Below are 17,392 nucleotides of genomic sequence, written 5' to 3'. Positions count from 1 at the left end.
TACTGACATAGATGCTGAATAGGAAAACGAATCCAGCTGGCTGTTGAATGACATATTACCAGATGTTCTTTCAGACGTGTCACTTGAGTTGAAAGTAAGCTTGAGCCTAAAGAATGGTCTAGTAGTGGAACAAGAATTGGTAGAACCTAACATTTTGTCATAGCAATGTTTAAGCAGGCTCTCTGGGACTTGTGAACGTAAGTTTATACCGTATTTCACCGAGAACGTGGGGAGCTATGGTCTAATATCACTCCCGTGGATCAGGCAAATGTGATTCGCTCGTGCTCTCATCTTTAAGGTCAGTTGAATAGCAGGACGGATGTGGGATCAACCATAAAGCCTGACGCAACCTCGATAATGAACACATCTTCATTGAAATACAGTAATGAAACGCTCAAAGGTGTAATATCTCTTTCGGGAACAAAAATTATCAAAGGGGTAGGTCCTTCGGCTACGTCAAGATTGCATTGAAATCCGCTTTAATCACTTTGGTGTCGGTCATAGGATTTGCAGATCAGGCTGCCAAATTACCATAGAGACAGTCAAATCAAGGCTTGCATTTCAGAAAACAATCCATATCATTTAGAGCAAGCTCGAAATTGTCAAAATTACACGCAGTTAGCCATTGATCTCATAGATGGTCACCCCGGAACTACCTCCTTATGCAGCGTCTTCAATGTATGTTATGGCATTTTAGAACCCGATTCCTCTACATTGCTGAAACGAACTAACACCTCCATTGATTAGTTTTTGGAAGATATTCTTACATATGTAAAGCAGGCACAGATGGCCTTTAACTCTCCATCCGAAGCAAAGTCGTTTCCGTATCGCGTGTGCCAACCTAAACATTTTACGCCTCCATTACCGGAAGACTTGGTCGTCGAGATATCCATCGACCATATCCATGTCCTCTGCAACGTATATGCATTGGAGTTACATCAGCACCTTAAATCCGATAAATATATGTGAGTTCTTGTGTATGGCGATGTGGCCATTGAGTTAATTTGTTTTAACCATCAATGCGTTTAGACCTTACAAAGACAAATTTGCCACAGTGCTAGACGAGTGCCGAGTTCGAACACAGTCCCCACTGCTCACGAATATTGCCGCATCGTTAACAAAAGCGGCGGATATCTGTAGCGAATTTCAGCTAAAGTTAATCCAAATCAGCGCTATACAGGAATGAAGCATTCTTTGTATGCATAAAGTACACACAATCCAATTTTCTACAACGTTGAGTAAAGGAAGTAGGCTTAAATAAATTCTATGTAGTATTTTTATTTGGGAATCTTAAAAACATCATTTCCCTTCAATAATCCTCCCAACCCTACGGAATCAGTGTTAAAAAGCAACTCATCATTCATCATTTCATCAATGTATAGAGGACTCACGACATTGTCCAGGCGCTCGACTTTGCCCATAACTTCAGACTCCATCTTCTTCATATAGGCATCCATCTGATCCAAAACGCCAGGAACGAAGGCACCGATGATACGGATGGCCAAGAGTGCTGCGTTAGTGCTGTTGTTGATGGCAACGGTAGCAACTGGGATGCCACGCTACGTAAAAAATGGTATAAAGTTAGTAAGGTGTTGATGTCACCCATGGTTCCCCTGGACACCGTTCTCAATTACTCTCAAGTAACCCCATTCCACTATACTTACAGGCATCTGCACAATGCTGTAAAGTGAATCAACGCCGTCAAGCGAAGATCCCTTGACAGGAACACCAATAACAGGAAGAGGAGTCATGGCGGCGACCATGCCAGGCAAGTGAGCAGCACCACCAGCACCGGCAATGATGGCCTTAATACCACGCGTGGCAGCAGAATGAGCGTAGTCGGTCATTCTTTGTGGTGTTCGATGTGCGGAGACAATAGACAACTCAAAAGGAATACCAAAGTCCTTGAGAATCTTAGCGCCAACTTTCATGACTGGCAGATCAGAATCAGATCCCATAATGATTCCAACCAATGGGTTGAGAGTGAGAGGGCGCTCAACACCGGGTTCAATGGCGTTGAGAATAGGTTTAAGACGTGATTGGACCTGCATCATGCTTTCGCCAACAACTGTAATGTGACCCATTTTGCGACCGGCGCGGCACTCCTTCTTGCCATACAAATGAATAGTAGCACCGTCAACGGAAAGAGCCTCTTGACAGGGCTTATAGCACTCTTCCATATCGGAATTTTCACCCAAGATGTTGACCATAATGGAAGCAGGCACCTTCATGTGTGTAGATCCCAATGGCATATCGAGCACGGCACGCAAATGATTTTCGTACTGCGAAGTTTCGCAAGCTTCGATGGTATAGTGACCGGAGTTATGAGGGCGGGGTGCAATTTCGTTCAAGAGAAGTTCACCATCTTCCATCATGAACATTTCAACTCCAAAGACGCCAGCGCCGCTGAAGGTCTTGATCGCATTTTCGGCGACCTTTTGAGCACGCTCAGCAACAACACCGTCAACTTGTGCGGGGGCGATGACAAGATGACAGATACTGTTCTTGTGGACTGTTTCAACAACAGGATAAGCACGAACTTCACCGTTGGCGCGGCGAACAACCATGACCGCAAGTTCTTTAACGAATGGGGCCCACTTCTCAGCATACAATGGGGTAGCAGAAAGAGCCTTCATGGCAGCATCAATATCAGCTTCGGACTTGGCAACGTAGTTACCTTTGCCGTCGTAGGCCATGGTCTTGCTCTTAATCATGAGGGGGTATCCAAACTTTTGACCAGCCGCAACAAGGGCAGCACGATCAGGGATTTCCACATATTCAGCAAGAGGAATTCCATGTGAAGCCAAATGCTGCTTTTGCGCATATTTATCTTGAATGGTAAGAATGGTTGATGGTGAAGGGTGAATAATGGAACCCTTCTTTTCGAGCGAAGCAAGGATTTCGGCGTTAACGTGTTCGATCTCAATAGTTATAACATCAACTTGGGAAGCAAGTTCCTCAATTTTGGTAGGATCCTTAAACTCTCCTTCAATATGCTTTTGGGTTGCTTCGATTTGTTTTGCAGGGCTGTCAACAGGCTTGTCCAAAATAACCACTTGCAAGTTCAAGCGGGAAGCCGCCTCAATCATCATGCGCCCAAGTTGGCCACCTGAATTTTAATGCGTTATTGGATATTCCTATCAAGTCGACGTATAAATACGAAACATACCACCGAGAATGCCTACTCTCTGGCTGTTCATTGTTGTTGAGTGAATGCGAAGTTGAATAGTGGGGAGGATACTGTCCGAAAAAAATGAAAAGAAACAAAAAGGCAGTCACAACTGATGAGGTTGATGCAAAATCTGTCATTTGCCTGAGCAACGTCAAGTTATAATCAACGAGGTAAGTAGCCTCTACCATAGCCCATTGACAAGTCCGTGAAGACACTGAAACTAAAAGCAATACATTACATATAATAAATCCCCATTAATGAGATATATTGCCATAAGTCCGATCATGTGTATATTGCGTTGCCCTTAAATTGGGGACATTCATTGCAAAGACTGTGAACAGTTCGCCGTGGGCTTTGTATATTATACAGTAGGCCAAATCAGGAGGAGGCTCATCATTCTAGTATTAATTCACATTAAAGTATAATAGCCATCCACTAAACTACCCACTATTAGGCATCAAAACAATAGTGCTATGCTTGCTGAATCTTTCCAAATAGTCGTCTATCCAGCGTATTAACTTATCTGTAGAATGGCTTAATTTGCCTTTCCACTATCGATAATTGATAGAGTATCCGGGTTCATTTTGTAAAGGATATCACGCAATTCATTCCAGACACTGATCTGTGCTTGATAACCTTCCTTGCTTCTAACATACTCCGATGTCCTATAAAAATCAAGATGTGGTAAATTTCTTGTGCCTTGTCGTGCATCGAATGTAAAAAGCTATGAGAGATTATGTACTTACGGGAATACTACGCAGTTGGCAAGATATTTTCCATGAGTATGAAAGTTATCATTTTCACCAGCATTTACAATGGTTCTTGAGCCAACTTCAGTTGATCTAGCAAAAATTGCTTTGAAGACTGTCATAAAGACCTTTTGGCGGGTTTGGGTGATATTTCTTGTGAAGTTGGAATGACATAGCCCTGGGTCAATGACATTGACGATAACTTTGGTTTGACCATTCTCTCGTTTTTTGATATAATTTGCAAGCTCTTGCACAAAAAATACCTCTAGCAATTTGGAAATTACGTAGTAACTTTCTTCGCCCTTTGCATTCTCCTCCTTATTCAGCCATTCAATCATATTGCCATCGGATATCATATCTTTTGTCACTTTTGCCCATCCATGAACGCCGGAAGCTGTTACATTTAGTCGTGGCGTCACACCATATTGATCGTCAGTAGCGTACAATTTGGGTAAAAGAAGGATGGCCAGGTAGGCGGTTGAAATCACATTGACCTGGAGAGTTTCTTCCCATCCGTCATTGGAGGCTTTGAATAAATTGGTGGCTACACCAGCATTCAAAGCTGCAACATCTAGACGAGGGAGTTCCTTGTTGACCTTGTCTGCAAATTCTAGAACTGATGCCGAACTAGACATGTCGAGTTTCCAGACTTCTACCACACCAGTGCGCTTTGTGGTTTCTTCGATGGATTTTTTAGCATCATTACCACTCTCTAGATTTCTGACCGCGAGGATGACCTTTTTAGCGTCGAGGTTGACATAATGTCGTGCAGCTTCAAGTCCAATACCACTATTTGATCCAGTTACGATAATGACTTGACCTGTGAAAGGGCCTTTTGGTTCTGGCAGAGTTAAAAATTGAGTATATAGGCCGTAAAGTTTATCCATAGTATATTTGGTTTTGGCCAAAAAGTTGACAAAGCGAACGATGGGTAGTATATGTGAATTTATGTAGCTGATTTTATAAAAAAATAAAAATAAAAATCCCGCCGAGTGTGCATGTCAAGACCAACGGACAATGCGCCGAAAATACCCCTACCCATAGGACCTGTTTCTGAGCAATTTCGCGGTCGTCCTCGAGGAGCATTTTGCTTTTGAACTTTTTGCATTCAACTTGCAGTGGCAGAGTGAACACAGTAAAGTTCCATGCAAAGGAAATTTGAACAGACTTTACGACTTTATATAACAGCATTAGCGCACATGATGTTTCAATTCAATGGATACTTCCAATAATTCGGATATTTGGTAATGAGTATGTTGACTCATAATCTGTGCTTCTGTTTTCACCTATCCGATCGCTTTTCCTTTGAAGCTGCGTAACAACGAGGACTAGAAATGTTTGTTTGATTACCCATGCCAAGGATATGAAGATGCTTTAGCTAAAATTTTCTGAGAATAGTTTATATAAAAGGTAAATCATTGGGATTTAACAGCAAAAGTCGTATCGCGAAAGGAATGGAAAGAGTATCATAAATAACATCGACTAAAGATTAACTACTTCTGCTGTTTGTTTGAAATGAAAGTGTAGAAATGAAACAGTCCAATCTATCTCCAGCAGCATTTACTGTGCTTTTCCGCTATCAATGATGGTGGCAGTCGCAGGGTTCATTTTGTACAGGATATCACGCAATTCGTTCCATACCATGATCTGTGCTTCATATCCATCTTTACTTCTTACGAATTCAGATGTTCTGTAATGGAAAGAAGTGGTCAATTTTCCATCGATTCTCGTGTTATGATTAGAATAAGTCATTAAAAATTGTTTACTTACGGGAATACTACGCAGCTAGACAGATATTTGCCATGAGTTTGGAAGTTGTCGTTCTCACTAGCATTGACGATAGTCCGTGAGCCAACTTCCTCTGATCTAGCCAATAAAAATTTGAAAATCGTTATGAACATTTTCTGTCCTGGAGCCGTAATATTTCTGACGAGTTTTGAGTGGCAAAGACCTGGATCAATGGCATTGACAATAACTTTGGTTTGTCCATTATCTCGTCTCTTGATATGGTTTGCTAACTCTTGTACAAAAAAGACTTCCAATAATTTGGAAACTTGATAATGCGTTTGTTGGCCCTTGACGTTTTCTTCCGTATTCAACCATTCGATTGGCTTTCCTTTCGCAAGCATTTCTTTTGTCAATTTGGCTTGCACATGAACTCCGGAGGATGTGATATTGAGTCGTGGCGTCACACCATATTGATCGGCAGTGGCGTACAATTTGGGTAAAAGGAGGATGGCCAGGTAGGCGGTTGAGATCACATTGATCTGTAGTGTTTCTTCCCATCCTTCGTTAGAGGCTTTGTAAAGAAAGGTGGCTACACCAGCATTCAAAGCTGCAACATCGAGGCGAGGTAATTCTTTGTTGACTCTGTTGGCGAATTCTAGGACAGACGCCGAGCTGGACATGTCGAGCTTCCAGACCTCAACCACGCCGGTGCGCTTTGTGCTCTCTTCGATAGACTTCTTGACTTCATTACCACCTTCAATATTTCTGACTGCGAGGATGACCTTTTTGGCATCTAGGTTAGCGTAATGACGAGCAGCTTCCACTCCAATACCACTATTTGACCCGGTTACGATGATGATTTGGTCTGTAAAAGGTCCTTTTGGTACAGGTAGACGAAAGAATTGAGCATATACACCGTAAAGGTCAGCCATAGTGTGTACTTTGTGAGATGAAAAGACGAAGTGGTTGAAGAGAAAAATGTCAGCGTGGCTTATTGGCTTTAAATAGCGGCCGCCTACGCGTGGTTTATTGGCTTTAAAAAGCGGCCGCCTACGCGTGGCCCTTCGGTTCATATATATTCCGAAAGACACGTATTCAGTTTACAGTTTGAGCAACCAGATACCGGTTGTAAATGGGCCGTGCGGAGGTGCTTACTTCAAACACGCATTTTCACGAGTTCACCAATCAGCCATAGATTAAATGTGGAAGTGATGGCTCGAACGTTGTTCGTAGGACTAATTTTTCCCATAGCACGCTGAGCTATTTTGTGACAAGTCTGTGAAGGTTTGGTTTTACAGCTACAAAACGTGCTATCATAGAATAATTGTAAGAAGTTAGTGGAAGTGGAATTCGTCCAAAGCATCACATTTATGAAGGAAAAAAGGGTACACCTAAATCACATTTGATTCTGAAGGGTACTACTCGATTGCTGAACCGAGGCTAAAGCATGGCATTGACGATATCTGTCTCGTCTTTCTGTATGCTTTGACAGTTCTAGAACAAAGAATAATTCCAATAGTTTGGATACCCGGTAATGCGTTGATCATCCTTTGACATTTCCTTCCGTATTTAACCATTTAATCACTTTACCATTGGCAAGCATTTTCATTGTCACTTTTGCCTCTTCATGAACTTTAGAGGCTGTTGTGCTAAGTTGGGATGCGACGACAAAATTGATAGACCGTGCGGTACATTTTAGGTAGAAGGAGGAAAGGTAAGTAAGCAGTGGAGATCACATTGACCTGGAGAGTTTCCTCCCATCCTTCATTGGAGGCTTTGCATATATTGGTGGCCACATTAGCATACTAAGATGCAATATCTAGCCGAGGAAGTTTTTTTGTTGACCTTGTTTGCAAAATTTCAGACCTGATGCCGAACTAGACATATCGAGTTTCCAGACCTCTACCACGTCAGGGAGCGGCGTGGTTCCTTCAATGAATTTTAGCATCATTACCGCTCTCTAGATTTTTGACCGCGAGATAACCCTTTTAGCGTCTAAGCTGACATAATGTCGTGCAGTTTCAAGTCTAATACCACTATTTGATCTTGTTAAGATAACAACTTGATTGGTAAAGGGAAAAATTGGCAAAAAAAAGTCCGTAGGTTGACGATGTCCATATTTTAGATACTGCTAAGCGCAACTTACATATTCATTTCAAAAATGCTGGGCCAAAGCCCAGTCCTTAAATGCCTTCGACGACGATCGCTGAGTTAACCGAATTACCTATCGTAACCAAAAGGTTTTACGAAGTTTCGGGCAAATCAATCGGTAATCGAACCTTTCACCCCGCTGGTGGCGTTACCAACGGGCACAAGCAATAGTATTACAATTGACGGTTAAATTATCGCCGTGGTAATTTTCGTCTGATAATCATGAATAAATGTGTACTGTATAAGCAAAGCCAGTCAGTTAAGCTCTGAATCGTACATTTCACAGAAAATGCCTTTTGTTAACCAGTCTTATCCATTGGATCTCAACGATTTCCACTACTAGTATCAAACATTGTCAATAGCAATATATTAATTCATTAAAACCAAGTTCTGAAAAACACGGTGATGCTTTTTACTTCGCATTTATAATATTTGAACTGTAGTATCTTGAAATCCTAATAGGTGAGCAGGAAAAAGCACATCGAGGCTTACATAGCTTTCAACAGACTGGTTCAGAAAGATGTGCAGCTGTTGAAGCACGTGACCTTGGTGACTTCGATCTACGTGCCTGTTTCGTGCAGAGCTTTGCTCAGGCAAGTCCCAGCTATCCATTCTGGGAAGAACGAAATGGGGAACAGCTTTAGTTCAAGCGACCTTAAGGCGTTAATTCAATCTGACCTGGGCGTTGACATAGCCTTTTCACTATTTCCCGTTGGCCGCAGTCGAGGAAGTAGTGCCTGTTGCGTGGTATGTATTCTTTCAGTGTACATAAGGGGACCAACCTTGAAATTGCAAACTTCGCTGGCTAACGCATGCATTCAGGTGGATACAGAATGGCTTGAACGTATTAAGAGTGCAAAGCTCTCGAATGGTCAGCAAATCAGCGTTCGAAAACCGTCCTATCTCAGCTCTAGAATATCACCAGCCGACAAAAAACATGCAATTACCGTTAATACCGCTAATATATATATCAGTGTTTTGAAGAAAGATCCGGACGCAGGTAATAGGTGAGTTGAACATAACGTATTCATAGACATCTATGTTGAATCACATCTGACGTCTCTGATCCAGCACACAGTTATATATACCTGTCGACCCTACTCTTAAGGCTGACGACACATCACATGGGCCGCTACTCTCTGACCATATATCGAACCTCCTAAATGACCCAAAGCGAGAGGATGAAATATCATTGCTGAGAGATAATTTCCAGGATTTTACTCCACTGGAAGCATCTGAGGAAAATTTATCTTATGCGGAACGTCTGGCAGTACGTGTAAACAGCCTTTGCGTCGTTAAGATACAGTGTCCCTAGTTAATAACCAGTCATTTGACAGAGTCTTGTAAATACCATTCACCATTCCGTGTGCCCAAAAAGCCGTCGTTACAGAATCTCTAGTTCAACGGAAGCGGAGCTGGATCTCCAATTAGTGTCAGACATGTCCGATCCAACACACCAAGGCGGTACAGAAGAACATCTTCCTTCCAATGCTGCATATTCCTCAGTCCCTGGAAAGGCCCAGTTAGATCGATATCATCAAAGTATATCCAATTTAGCCGAAGTTTTTGCTATTGTGGAGTCTGATATAGCGTACTACTTCATCGCTTCGTACAAAGGAACCACTTTACAAGATCTGATAATGTATAATCCGGGTATTTTAAGCTCCAATATGAAAAAGAGTTTTGTGGTGTATCAGCTCTTGAGAGCCGTTGCAGGATTGCACAGTAGAGGATTTGTGCATGGAGCGTAAGTAGCTACTCGCATCACTGCTAGATGGAGAACGGCCTTTACTCATTTTAATTTTATAGACTTCGTGCGAGCAATATATTCATAGATGAAAATTTATGGCTACAATTAGCTGGACTGGAGTTTTCCGTCAATCCAAATAACCTCGATATCGATATAATGAAGTCAAGCGTACCTAAATGTAAGGACATGTCATTTGAGACGGATATGGCGATAGGCGTCTTTTAACACCCCCATAGCAATACAGGAGGAAAGTTTAGTGATGCGGTGGGTCCGAGGGGACATATCTAACTTTACATATTTGATGGCTCTTAATCATCTCGCTGGTGGGTGAAATACTGTTTTCTATGACCATATTTACAAGTTGGCCCACTCACGTTCTGTATTCACCCTTAGGACGACGGGAAGGTGATCCAAATTTTCATCCGGTATTGCCTTGGGTAACAGATTTCAGTGGCGAGACCCCGGAAGATGGATGGAGAGATTTCACAAGAACCAAGTTCAGACTGAATAAAGGTAAGTTAACGGTGTATACGATTAGGTACCTAGCAGCCTTAACATCACTAACTGTAAATACAGGCGATGAACAACTCAACTTTACATTTGATGGCCCCGTTCCACACCATGTTACCGATATTTTATCAGATATCACATATTATGTGTATCTGGCTAGACGTACACCAATACCTGTAAGTATATGGCCTCCAGTCGAGTAAGCTCTCTCTCATGATCTAAGCGTGTGCATATCAGGTTCTGTGTCAATTCGTTAGATCAAAATACGAATCAAATGAATACCCTCCATCGATTCAGCGATTATATCAGTGGACCCCAGATGAATGTATTCCCGAATTTTACTCAGGTAAGTTCAGTGTTTTTGATACTTTGCTGGAAATTTCGTGATTCGCTGATGGTGTTCTCTTTAGATCCAACTATTTTCAAATCTATACATCCTGATATGCCAGATCTGCAGACGCCAAAGTACGTACCTTTATCAATGGTACGGTAGTGAGGAATAGTAATAACTAACGTACTTATCTTTATAGGTGGGGTCCTACACCAGAAGAATTCATTAGGAAGCATGCAGAGTGTCTAGAGTCGGAGTATGTGTCTAACAGACTGCACACCTGGATCGATTTGACATTCGGATGCAATTTAACGGGTAAGGAATGATATATGATATGCATGTTCTGGTAAGCATCGATAATGTACTAAGTATGTATGTAGGGGAGGGTGCTATCGAAGCAAAGAACGTTGCGCTTCCGCTACTCGCTGGCCAAGATAGCTTCATGAAGCATGGGATAATTCAATTATTCAAAGACAAGCACCCGCAACGAGGATGCAACTGGCATGCATCATTACAGTAAGATTTTGCAATAAACCTCACAGATTTTAGTAAAATGATCACTGGCTTATCAGATTTGCCTACAGGTCTTCCAATATATCCCCTCAACCGAGCAAGCCTGTATCTGTGCAGTCAGCAGCGGACCTTGCAAAGCCATCGGAGGTTACACCGCCAATTGCACCAGTTGCAAAAGTTAGTAACCCGCCGCCCAACTCAATTGGTTCATCTGCAAAACATCTGCTACGAGACACTCCTTCGCCTGGGTCTCAATTTAGTAGAAACCGTGCTGCATCTGTTAATTCCACCACATCGACCGATACACACCATACTAATAGAAGCACTAATGCTGATGTGCCGCTGGCTCCTCTAAGTCTGAACACCGACCCTATACAGCTACCGGCAAACATGGGGGAAGACATTTTCACGGAGCAACTTGTTCATTTTGAAGAAACTCACAAATTTGGCGTCAAGTACTTGGCTATGAACGAGGTTGAGCTCGTCAAAAACCCATATCTACCTGATCCTGGTGTACGATACAAAATCGATGCCTATAATGACGATCCCATCCGAAATCATCCTTTTGCCATTGCTGCTGCTGACGACATGCGTAACCTTGGTACAATTATCCAAGGTATATATACCGCTGGCAGTGCTAAAATTGTGGATTTGGATGGTGATTTCATGGAAACGACCATCAGCGGATTGTTCGAAACTGGCGGTGGTTACATGGCCTACGACATTGCTCCCTCTGGCAAAATCAGTGTATGTGCATGTGGTTGCATATTTGAAAGTCTTGACGATACTCACTCGTTTTTTCCTCTTGAAGATACCACCAGTTGTGAGTCAGGTCATAACTTCCTTGACGCAGAATGATTGGTATAAGCGACCCTCCGCCAAGGCAGTTCTCTACACTTCTTTTCCGATGATGACCATCTATCATCCGAACGCTACATTACCCTTTCAGCAGTACATTTACGAAATGTACGAGTACTTGGCGGGATTCCATTTGAGGTTTGTTCTGTGTACATGTAGCATGGAATTATAACTTAATTACTTATCTAATGATTGATGCTTTGTAGCGAATGGTCAAGACGATTGTATCTCGCTGACAAATGGGTTGACTGGATATGTGATCTCGATGACGAGGTTAGCTTTCTGAAGCATGTCAGTTTTGAAGGAAAATTTATCACTCATCACCACTCACTTTTGTTTCAGGTGTTTGATTTAATATTGCCGACTTTTATCCAGTTGATGGGACATCAAGAGACTCGACTTGGTGTTCTAAGCTTGTTTCCCAAAATTGCTCAAAAGCTGGGACCGGAAAAGACAAAGCGTCACTTATTGAAGCCAATTGTGTCAATTCTGGAGGTATGTTACCATTACATATGATCGGCCTTTATAACTACTTATTCACATCTTTTGCGCTTATCAGACAACTAGACCGAAAATCCCAGCACCACTCCTGGAATACGATACACTCAAAGAGTTTATTCGACGCCTTGGTGTTTTAACATTTTTACAGCAGCTTCTACCTTGCTATCTGGAGTCCGTCAGCGTTGCAGATGATGCCCCTAGGAACACGAAATCGGATTACGACAGCGATGGGTACTCTGCGCCGCCCGATTTGGTTGCTGTTGTGAATAAGTCTCTCGAGAGCTCTAATGATGCGGCTGGAAAAGCACTTGTACATATATGCAGTCTCATTGGGCCGGTTCTCACTTCAAAGCATGTCATGAGGCAATTGTTCAAAATCATTTTTCGTGATTATAGACCTCAATCCAGTTTACAAAATGCTGTGATCACTATTTGTGGAAATTTTGGCGAATCATTCTCGGCTATTCAATTCGCGTACCTTGCATCCATCATCGATACCTATCGCAAGAATACAAATAAGCGCAACTCTCGAATTATATGCAGTATTTTGACCTTGCTTGAGCAGCTTACTCCTAACTTGTCCAATGAACGCCTGCTCACTGAGCTAAAGTCAGGCTTTATATCCACTCTCTATCAGTTAATCGAGCCAATTTCTCCAATTCAGAATGTTTCCAACAGCTCCAAAACCGAACTAAGACTCAAGCTGACTATTAGTATGCGCACTATAGACTTTTTACTTAATGTTACGAACCACATTACAAGAGCAGATTGGGAAGACATTGTAAGATATTTCATGTATTCCAAATCTCTTTCAACATCTCTTGGATCATTTTTGTTCATGTTTTGCTTTCTAACAGATCGGTCCACTCCTTCAACAATACTTTTCAAATTTTACACCTGACTCAGTAAAACATGAAGAAGAACCTTCAAAATCATTGGAAGCCCAACAGAACTATCAGATGGTCTATGCATACTCCCATTTCTGCCTTTTTGTTGGCCAGGAGACAATGCGAAGAGTCATATCCACCAGCGCCTCACTCGAAAGTATGATGTATGATCATTTCTCATCCAATGAGTCAACACCGCTACCCACAACACCGTTTTCTCCGGGCGGTCGCATTCTTCCTAATCGTAAAGAAGATGTCCCATCACCATCTGTGGAAGACGAGCCACAAGGCTTTTTGGCCTGGGTCAAACGAGGCAATCGTCGCAGTACACAAGGAAAGGATAGGTTTGCTGATATAGAGTACTTTAGTTTGGGAAGCAGTCTTAGTGTAGACTTCACCAAGCTGTACAATTACTCTACCAAAGACCTCTTCTCCTTCACTACATCCACCTTCAAAGGCAGTCGTTTCTCTCCTACTTCTCATGGAACGATCACTGATCCCCAAAGTAGCAAGCAAGGGTCCACCGTATATGTGCCTTCAGATAAAGAAAAGTATGAGCTACTTTCTTTTGTTTATCTAGCATTCACCTAACAGCTCCATTTATTAACCCACTTGTTTTAAACAGACTGCTTTCCAAGACCTCAGTTGTAAATAGTGTATTACCATGGAAGACAAAGTGGAAGCCTGTTCCGGAAGACATCAAGTATGTTAATTGACCAGTTACACGATACACGTTCTTACCTAACACAATCTGCGTTTCATATAGGAATTGGAACCGGTTCTTGTTGACAAATTCAGGTAATTATTTATAACAGCTTATGGTCTGTATAGAAGATATAGCACTAAAAGGTGTCGTCTATTTAGAGGAAATGTCCAAATCAATGCAGTTTTCATTCAACGATCTCAAGCTGCGGGGCTTTGCAGGTATACTATAGGGTTTTGGTCTGTCTCAGATGCCAACCCCTTCCTCCACTAACACTTTGATAGGCCACACCTCCGCTGTTCGAACATTCGGCATTAATGAGTCTGCTAGTATTTTCGGATCTGGATCTCGAGATAGAACTGTTAAACTTTGGTCACTGGACGTTTGCAGTGGAATCGAAAATTGGAGAGTGGATCCGTTTTCAGAGTGCCTTATATCATATAATGGCCATCGTAGGACAACTATATCAGATGTACATTTCCTCACTGGTGGTGGAAGCTCAGGCATCTCTGATGTAGTAGCAAGTTGTGATGGACAAGTGCATGTAGGTGATTCAAATAATATAGTGTGAAGTGATAATACCATTGCTGATAGCCCAAAACAGTTGTGGGAACCGGAGACGGCAAAGACCATCCATCAGTTCAACACTGGCAAGGCAAACATGGTGTCTGTCAGCCCCATCTTTCGATCTCGTTGTTTAATTGGTGGTAATAGCGATGGCACAATCATGTAAGTGTACGGCATATTGTCATGAGTAACTCCGGATTGCTGCTGATCCGTTTCTTTAATCCAGGGTGCTCGATGCTAAGATGCATACTCTCTTGCATACGTGGAAATCTAGCAGTGGGAACTCTGGTGAGTATGATTATGTGCTTAACAGCAGCTGTCGAGCTTTGAATCTGACCATGTCTACAGGAACTTTAAAAGTAATCGCAGTAAACACTGCAGAAACTCTCATAGCAGTTGGTTTTTCGTCCGGTGTGATATCACTATTAGAATCTCGAACTGGATCGTTGGTTGCGAGTTGGAAAGGTGGTGATTCAGATGTGACCAGCGTGAGTACCTTTTCGCTCAATCAAACCATACCAAAAATTCGTTGTGCTTATCTCATCCCCTCGCTTTCTATAATCGACAGATGAAATTCTACACAAATGAACTGCTCGTTAGCTGTGCGCCGGCTGATCATACTGTTTGCTTTTGGAACGTCAGCCGACTTTCCTTGGTGAAGACTGTCCCAGGTACCCATACCAGCTCTCTCTTCAAAATCAAAAAAGACCTATGGCTAACGTTGTGTGATCTCTACAGTGCAAAGCGATTTTATATCATTGGATCTTTTCAAAGATGAAATAATTGCCATAAACAATAACAACTCGGTGTCATTTATTCCTTTGAATGAAGACGTAAGTGGAGCGAAGCATGATCATTGTAGGCATGAGCAAACTCTAACCCAAGTTTTCTAGTTTCAGCCTTACACATCAAAGTTCAAGACATCGATTGTCAAGTCTCAAATAACTTCCTTTGGTGTTGTGCCCGTTAATCAATTGCTGCTCTTCGGCTGCGGTGAAGGCGAGATATACTTGTATGCGTAATGTTGGAGCTTAGGTACTCTTTTGGTTTCGGAGAATGAAACGTAAACTTGACACCTTCGCTCAGTTTGATCCTTTGTGAATCAAACATGGCTCCTTCAGACTGTTTTATAGTGTATTACAGTGCTAACAAATAAGTGGATCTCGATGATCTTTTTGTCAAGTTGCGATGGAATGAATAACCGTTGCGACATTTTTCGGCTCTCACTTTGTTCTCCCAAGTTTTCCTCATAAAGTACACTTATTACAAGAGCACAGTATAACCAGTTTAGTTGTTTGAGTTTTTCCCCTTTATTTTTATTTTTTTTGACCAAGGAACATAACACCATCCTTGTTATCATTCAAAGGTAGGGTGGTAATGTATCAAAGCCTCTTTCCGTTCATTCAATACTTTTGTCATAAAATCATTTGTTACTGCGTTCTGAGTTTTTGCGCCTTGGAAACAACAATAATATTCAACTTTGTTCACCTCATTCAAACCCTGGTGTCCGGATGGATCAGTCCAGTCGCGTACATCGCAGTGGCCGTTCTTTTATTACTGAGGAATGGGAGGGTTTGCATACGCGATCGCAAGACACGCGGCGAACCAGAGGTACGCAGGCCTCCAGAGGTCGTGGGCGGCCTAACCTTGCTCGAGCTAGAAGTTCAGTGCCCACTACCACTGATACAGTCGGTTCCTCGTCCAATCGTACCAATATCAGCAATAACTTAATTACACCGCCAACTACACCAACTGGTCGTTCCGGCGGTGGATTACATGGAGCATCGATATCTACGCCTCTCACTAGCCCTAACGCGCATAACAACACAAGTAGGAAAAGCCCCAAACGATCACCGGTTTTACCTCGAAGTTTTAGCAACGGGTCCCCATTACATCCTTCTCGACATTCTTCATCTACTTCCTCATCATCTTCTCGATCTCAATCTCCTCCGCCTGCAGGATACGACTGCTTGCAGCGTATGGCGGGTTCACCCCTAAAGCGGGCAAGAACCGATTTGTCTTGGCTTGATGAAATTCATCACCAGCAGGAGCAGCCTATGCCCATTAGACGGCGGTCCCTATCCCGAAGATCCCCATCCTCTCCAGGCACCACGGCCATTTTAATGAGAGGAGGAGGCGGCTCATCGTCATCGCAATCGTTTCCACCTAAATTGCTTCGTGCAGCCAGTTTTAATGGTTTGGATCGATATGTGGAACATCATCATCACACAACACGATCACTGAAACGCCCTACTTCCCCACAAATGGAGCTGAGAGCTATATCTGATTTGCCGGTGTCAAAGATGGAGCCTAATCCTTTCATTGCTATTGCAGAACCTAAACGTGAAGCCGTCGAGACCATTGACCCCTACGATTTTGATCACCTTCCTCGTGCCCGTATGGATCATTTAACCGGTGAAGTAGAAGACCTCAAAATCTGCTAGGCAGTTAACGTCCCAGCCGTTTTTATTTCCCTTCGACCTTTTCTCATATATGTATTCGTATATATATCTTGCTCACGTAACCATGTATCCATGCTAATACATATGTGTAAACTTCTTTCTCTCAAAGATAGATACACTTCAGGTTACGTGCATGCATACATTTATAACCCCCCTGACCCTTCTTTGCGAAAGTCCTCCACTGACCTTTTCTGCAATGCATAACTATCGGGTCATTTTCACCTTTCATTCAGCGTTTGAACATCTTAAAAAACCAAAAAAATATCCAAAATTTGGCTCTAGCACTGTACATTCATTTCCCTCTCCTTTCGTTTACTCTTCAGATATTCAATATCGCTATCCTTATTTCTTTTTCTCCACAAATAAAAATAATGTAAAAAAAAAAAAGGAAGACTATGTTGGTGATGTAAGTGGAGAGCTGTTCTCCAAGCAATTGGCTGATTCTAGTAAAAGCACTGGAGGAGACTGCAGGAGGATCACGAGTGCTAGTGTCTGATTAGATTCAGAATC

At 42.4% G+C, this 17,392-nt stretch overlaps 6 protein-coding genes across 6 annotated transcripts; 3 read left to right on the top strand and 3 right to left on the bottom strand.

The window, feature by feature from the left end:
• The first annotated feature begins 320 nt into the window (after window positions 1-320).
• K450DRAFT_253010 (uncharacterized protein) lies at window positions 321-1,362 on the top strand. The gene is made up of 4 exons (XM_051590967.1): window positions 321-438; window positions 505-678; window positions 748-965; window positions 1,030-1,362. Exons 1-4 carry the CDS (start codon window positions 358-360, stop codon window positions 1,184-1,186), a joined length of 630 nt encoding a protein of 209 aa, XP_051442268.1. The 5' UTR covers window positions 321-357; the 3' UTR covers window positions 1,187-1,362.
• Window positions 1,030-3,240, bottom strand: K450DRAFT_253008 (uncharacterized protein). The gene is made up of 4 exons (XM_051590966.1): window positions 3,170-3,240; window positions 1,665-3,109; window positions 1,392-1,559; window positions 1,030-1,327 (listed from the first exon to the last, which is right to left on the bottom strand). The coding sequence occupies exons 1-4, from the start codon at window positions 3,198-3,200 to the stop codon at window positions 1,310-1,312; spliced, it is 1,662 nt and encodes a 553-aa protein (XP_051442267.1). The 5' UTR covers window positions 3,201-3,240; the 3' UTR covers window positions 1,030-1,309.
• Window positions 3,241-3,485: 245 nt separating this feature from the next.
• K450DRAFT_213090 (uncharacterized protein) lies at window positions 3,486-4,842 on the bottom strand. Its single transcript, XM_051584815.1, has 2 exons — window positions 3,919-4,842; window positions 3,486-3,837 (listed from the first exon to the last, which is right to left on the bottom strand). Exons 1-2 carry the CDS (start codon window positions 4,806-4,808, stop codon window positions 3,708-3,710), a joined length of 1,020 nt encoding a protein of 339 aa, XP_051442266.1. The 5' UTR covers window positions 4,809-4,842; the 3' UTR covers window positions 3,486-3,707.
• Window positions 4,843-5,292: 450 nt separating this feature from the next.
• Window positions 5,293-6,638, bottom strand: K450DRAFT_191494 (uncharacterized protein). The gene is made up of 2 exons (XM_051584455.1): window positions 5,692-6,638; window positions 5,293-5,611 (listed from the first exon to the last, which is right to left on the bottom strand). Exons 1-2 carry the CDS (start codon window positions 6,579-6,581, stop codon window positions 5,482-5,484), a joined length of 1,020 nt encoding a protein of 339 aa, XP_051442265.1. The 5' UTR covers window positions 6,582-6,638; the 3' UTR covers window positions 5,293-5,481.
• Window positions 6,639-8,246: 1,608 nt separating this feature from the next.
• K450DRAFT_252996 (uncharacterized protein) lies at window positions 8,247-15,881 on the top strand. The gene is made up of 28 exons (XM_051590965.1): window positions 8,247-8,547; window positions 8,623-8,807; window positions 8,872-9,070; window positions 9,138-9,547; window positions 9,610-9,728; window positions 9,787-9,873; window positions 9,944-10,063; window positions 10,127-10,236; window positions 10,298-10,406; window positions 10,471-10,525; window positions 10,591-10,706; window positions 10,772-10,907; window positions 10,976-11,651; window positions 11,716-11,900; window positions 11,969-12,035; window positions 12,105-12,257; window positions 12,322-13,044; window positions 13,121-13,701; window positions 13,776-13,853; window positions 13,917-13,948; window positions 14,015-14,074; window positions 14,138-14,397; window positions 14,458-14,582; window positions 14,647-14,708; window positions 14,769-14,908; window positions 14,989-15,091; window positions 15,159-15,253; window positions 15,314-15,881. Exons 1-28 carry the CDS (start codon window positions 8,428-8,430, stop codon window positions 15,440-15,442), a joined length of 5,235 nt encoding a protein of 1,744 aa, XP_051442264.1. The 5' UTR covers window positions 8,247-8,427; the 3' UTR covers window positions 15,443-15,881.
• A 1-nt stretch (window position 15,882) lies between these two features.
• K450DRAFT_252984 (uncharacterized protein) lies at window positions 15,883-17,012 on the top strand. Its single transcript, XM_051590964.1, has one exon. The coding sequence runs from the start codon at window positions 15,932-15,934 to the stop codon at window positions 16,862-16,864; it is 933 nt and encodes a 310-aa protein (XP_051442263.1). The 5' UTR covers window positions 15,883-15,931; the 3' UTR covers window positions 16,865-17,012.
• The last annotated feature ends 380 nt before the right edge of the window (window positions 17,013-17,392 follow it).

The sequence above is a fragment of the Umbelopsis ramanniana genome (genome assembly GCF_025399195.1).
Source record: "Umbelopsis ramanniana AG unplaced genomic scaffold K450scaffold_52, whole genome shotgun sequence".
Classification (NCBI taxonomy): Eukaryota; Fungi; Mucoromycota; class Umbelopsidomycetes; order Umbelopsidales; family Umbelopsidaceae; genus Umbelopsis; species Umbelopsis ramanniana.
The sequence above is the reverse complement of the archived record's forward strand: the minus strand, read 5'-3'. Positions and strand labels throughout refer to the sequence as shown.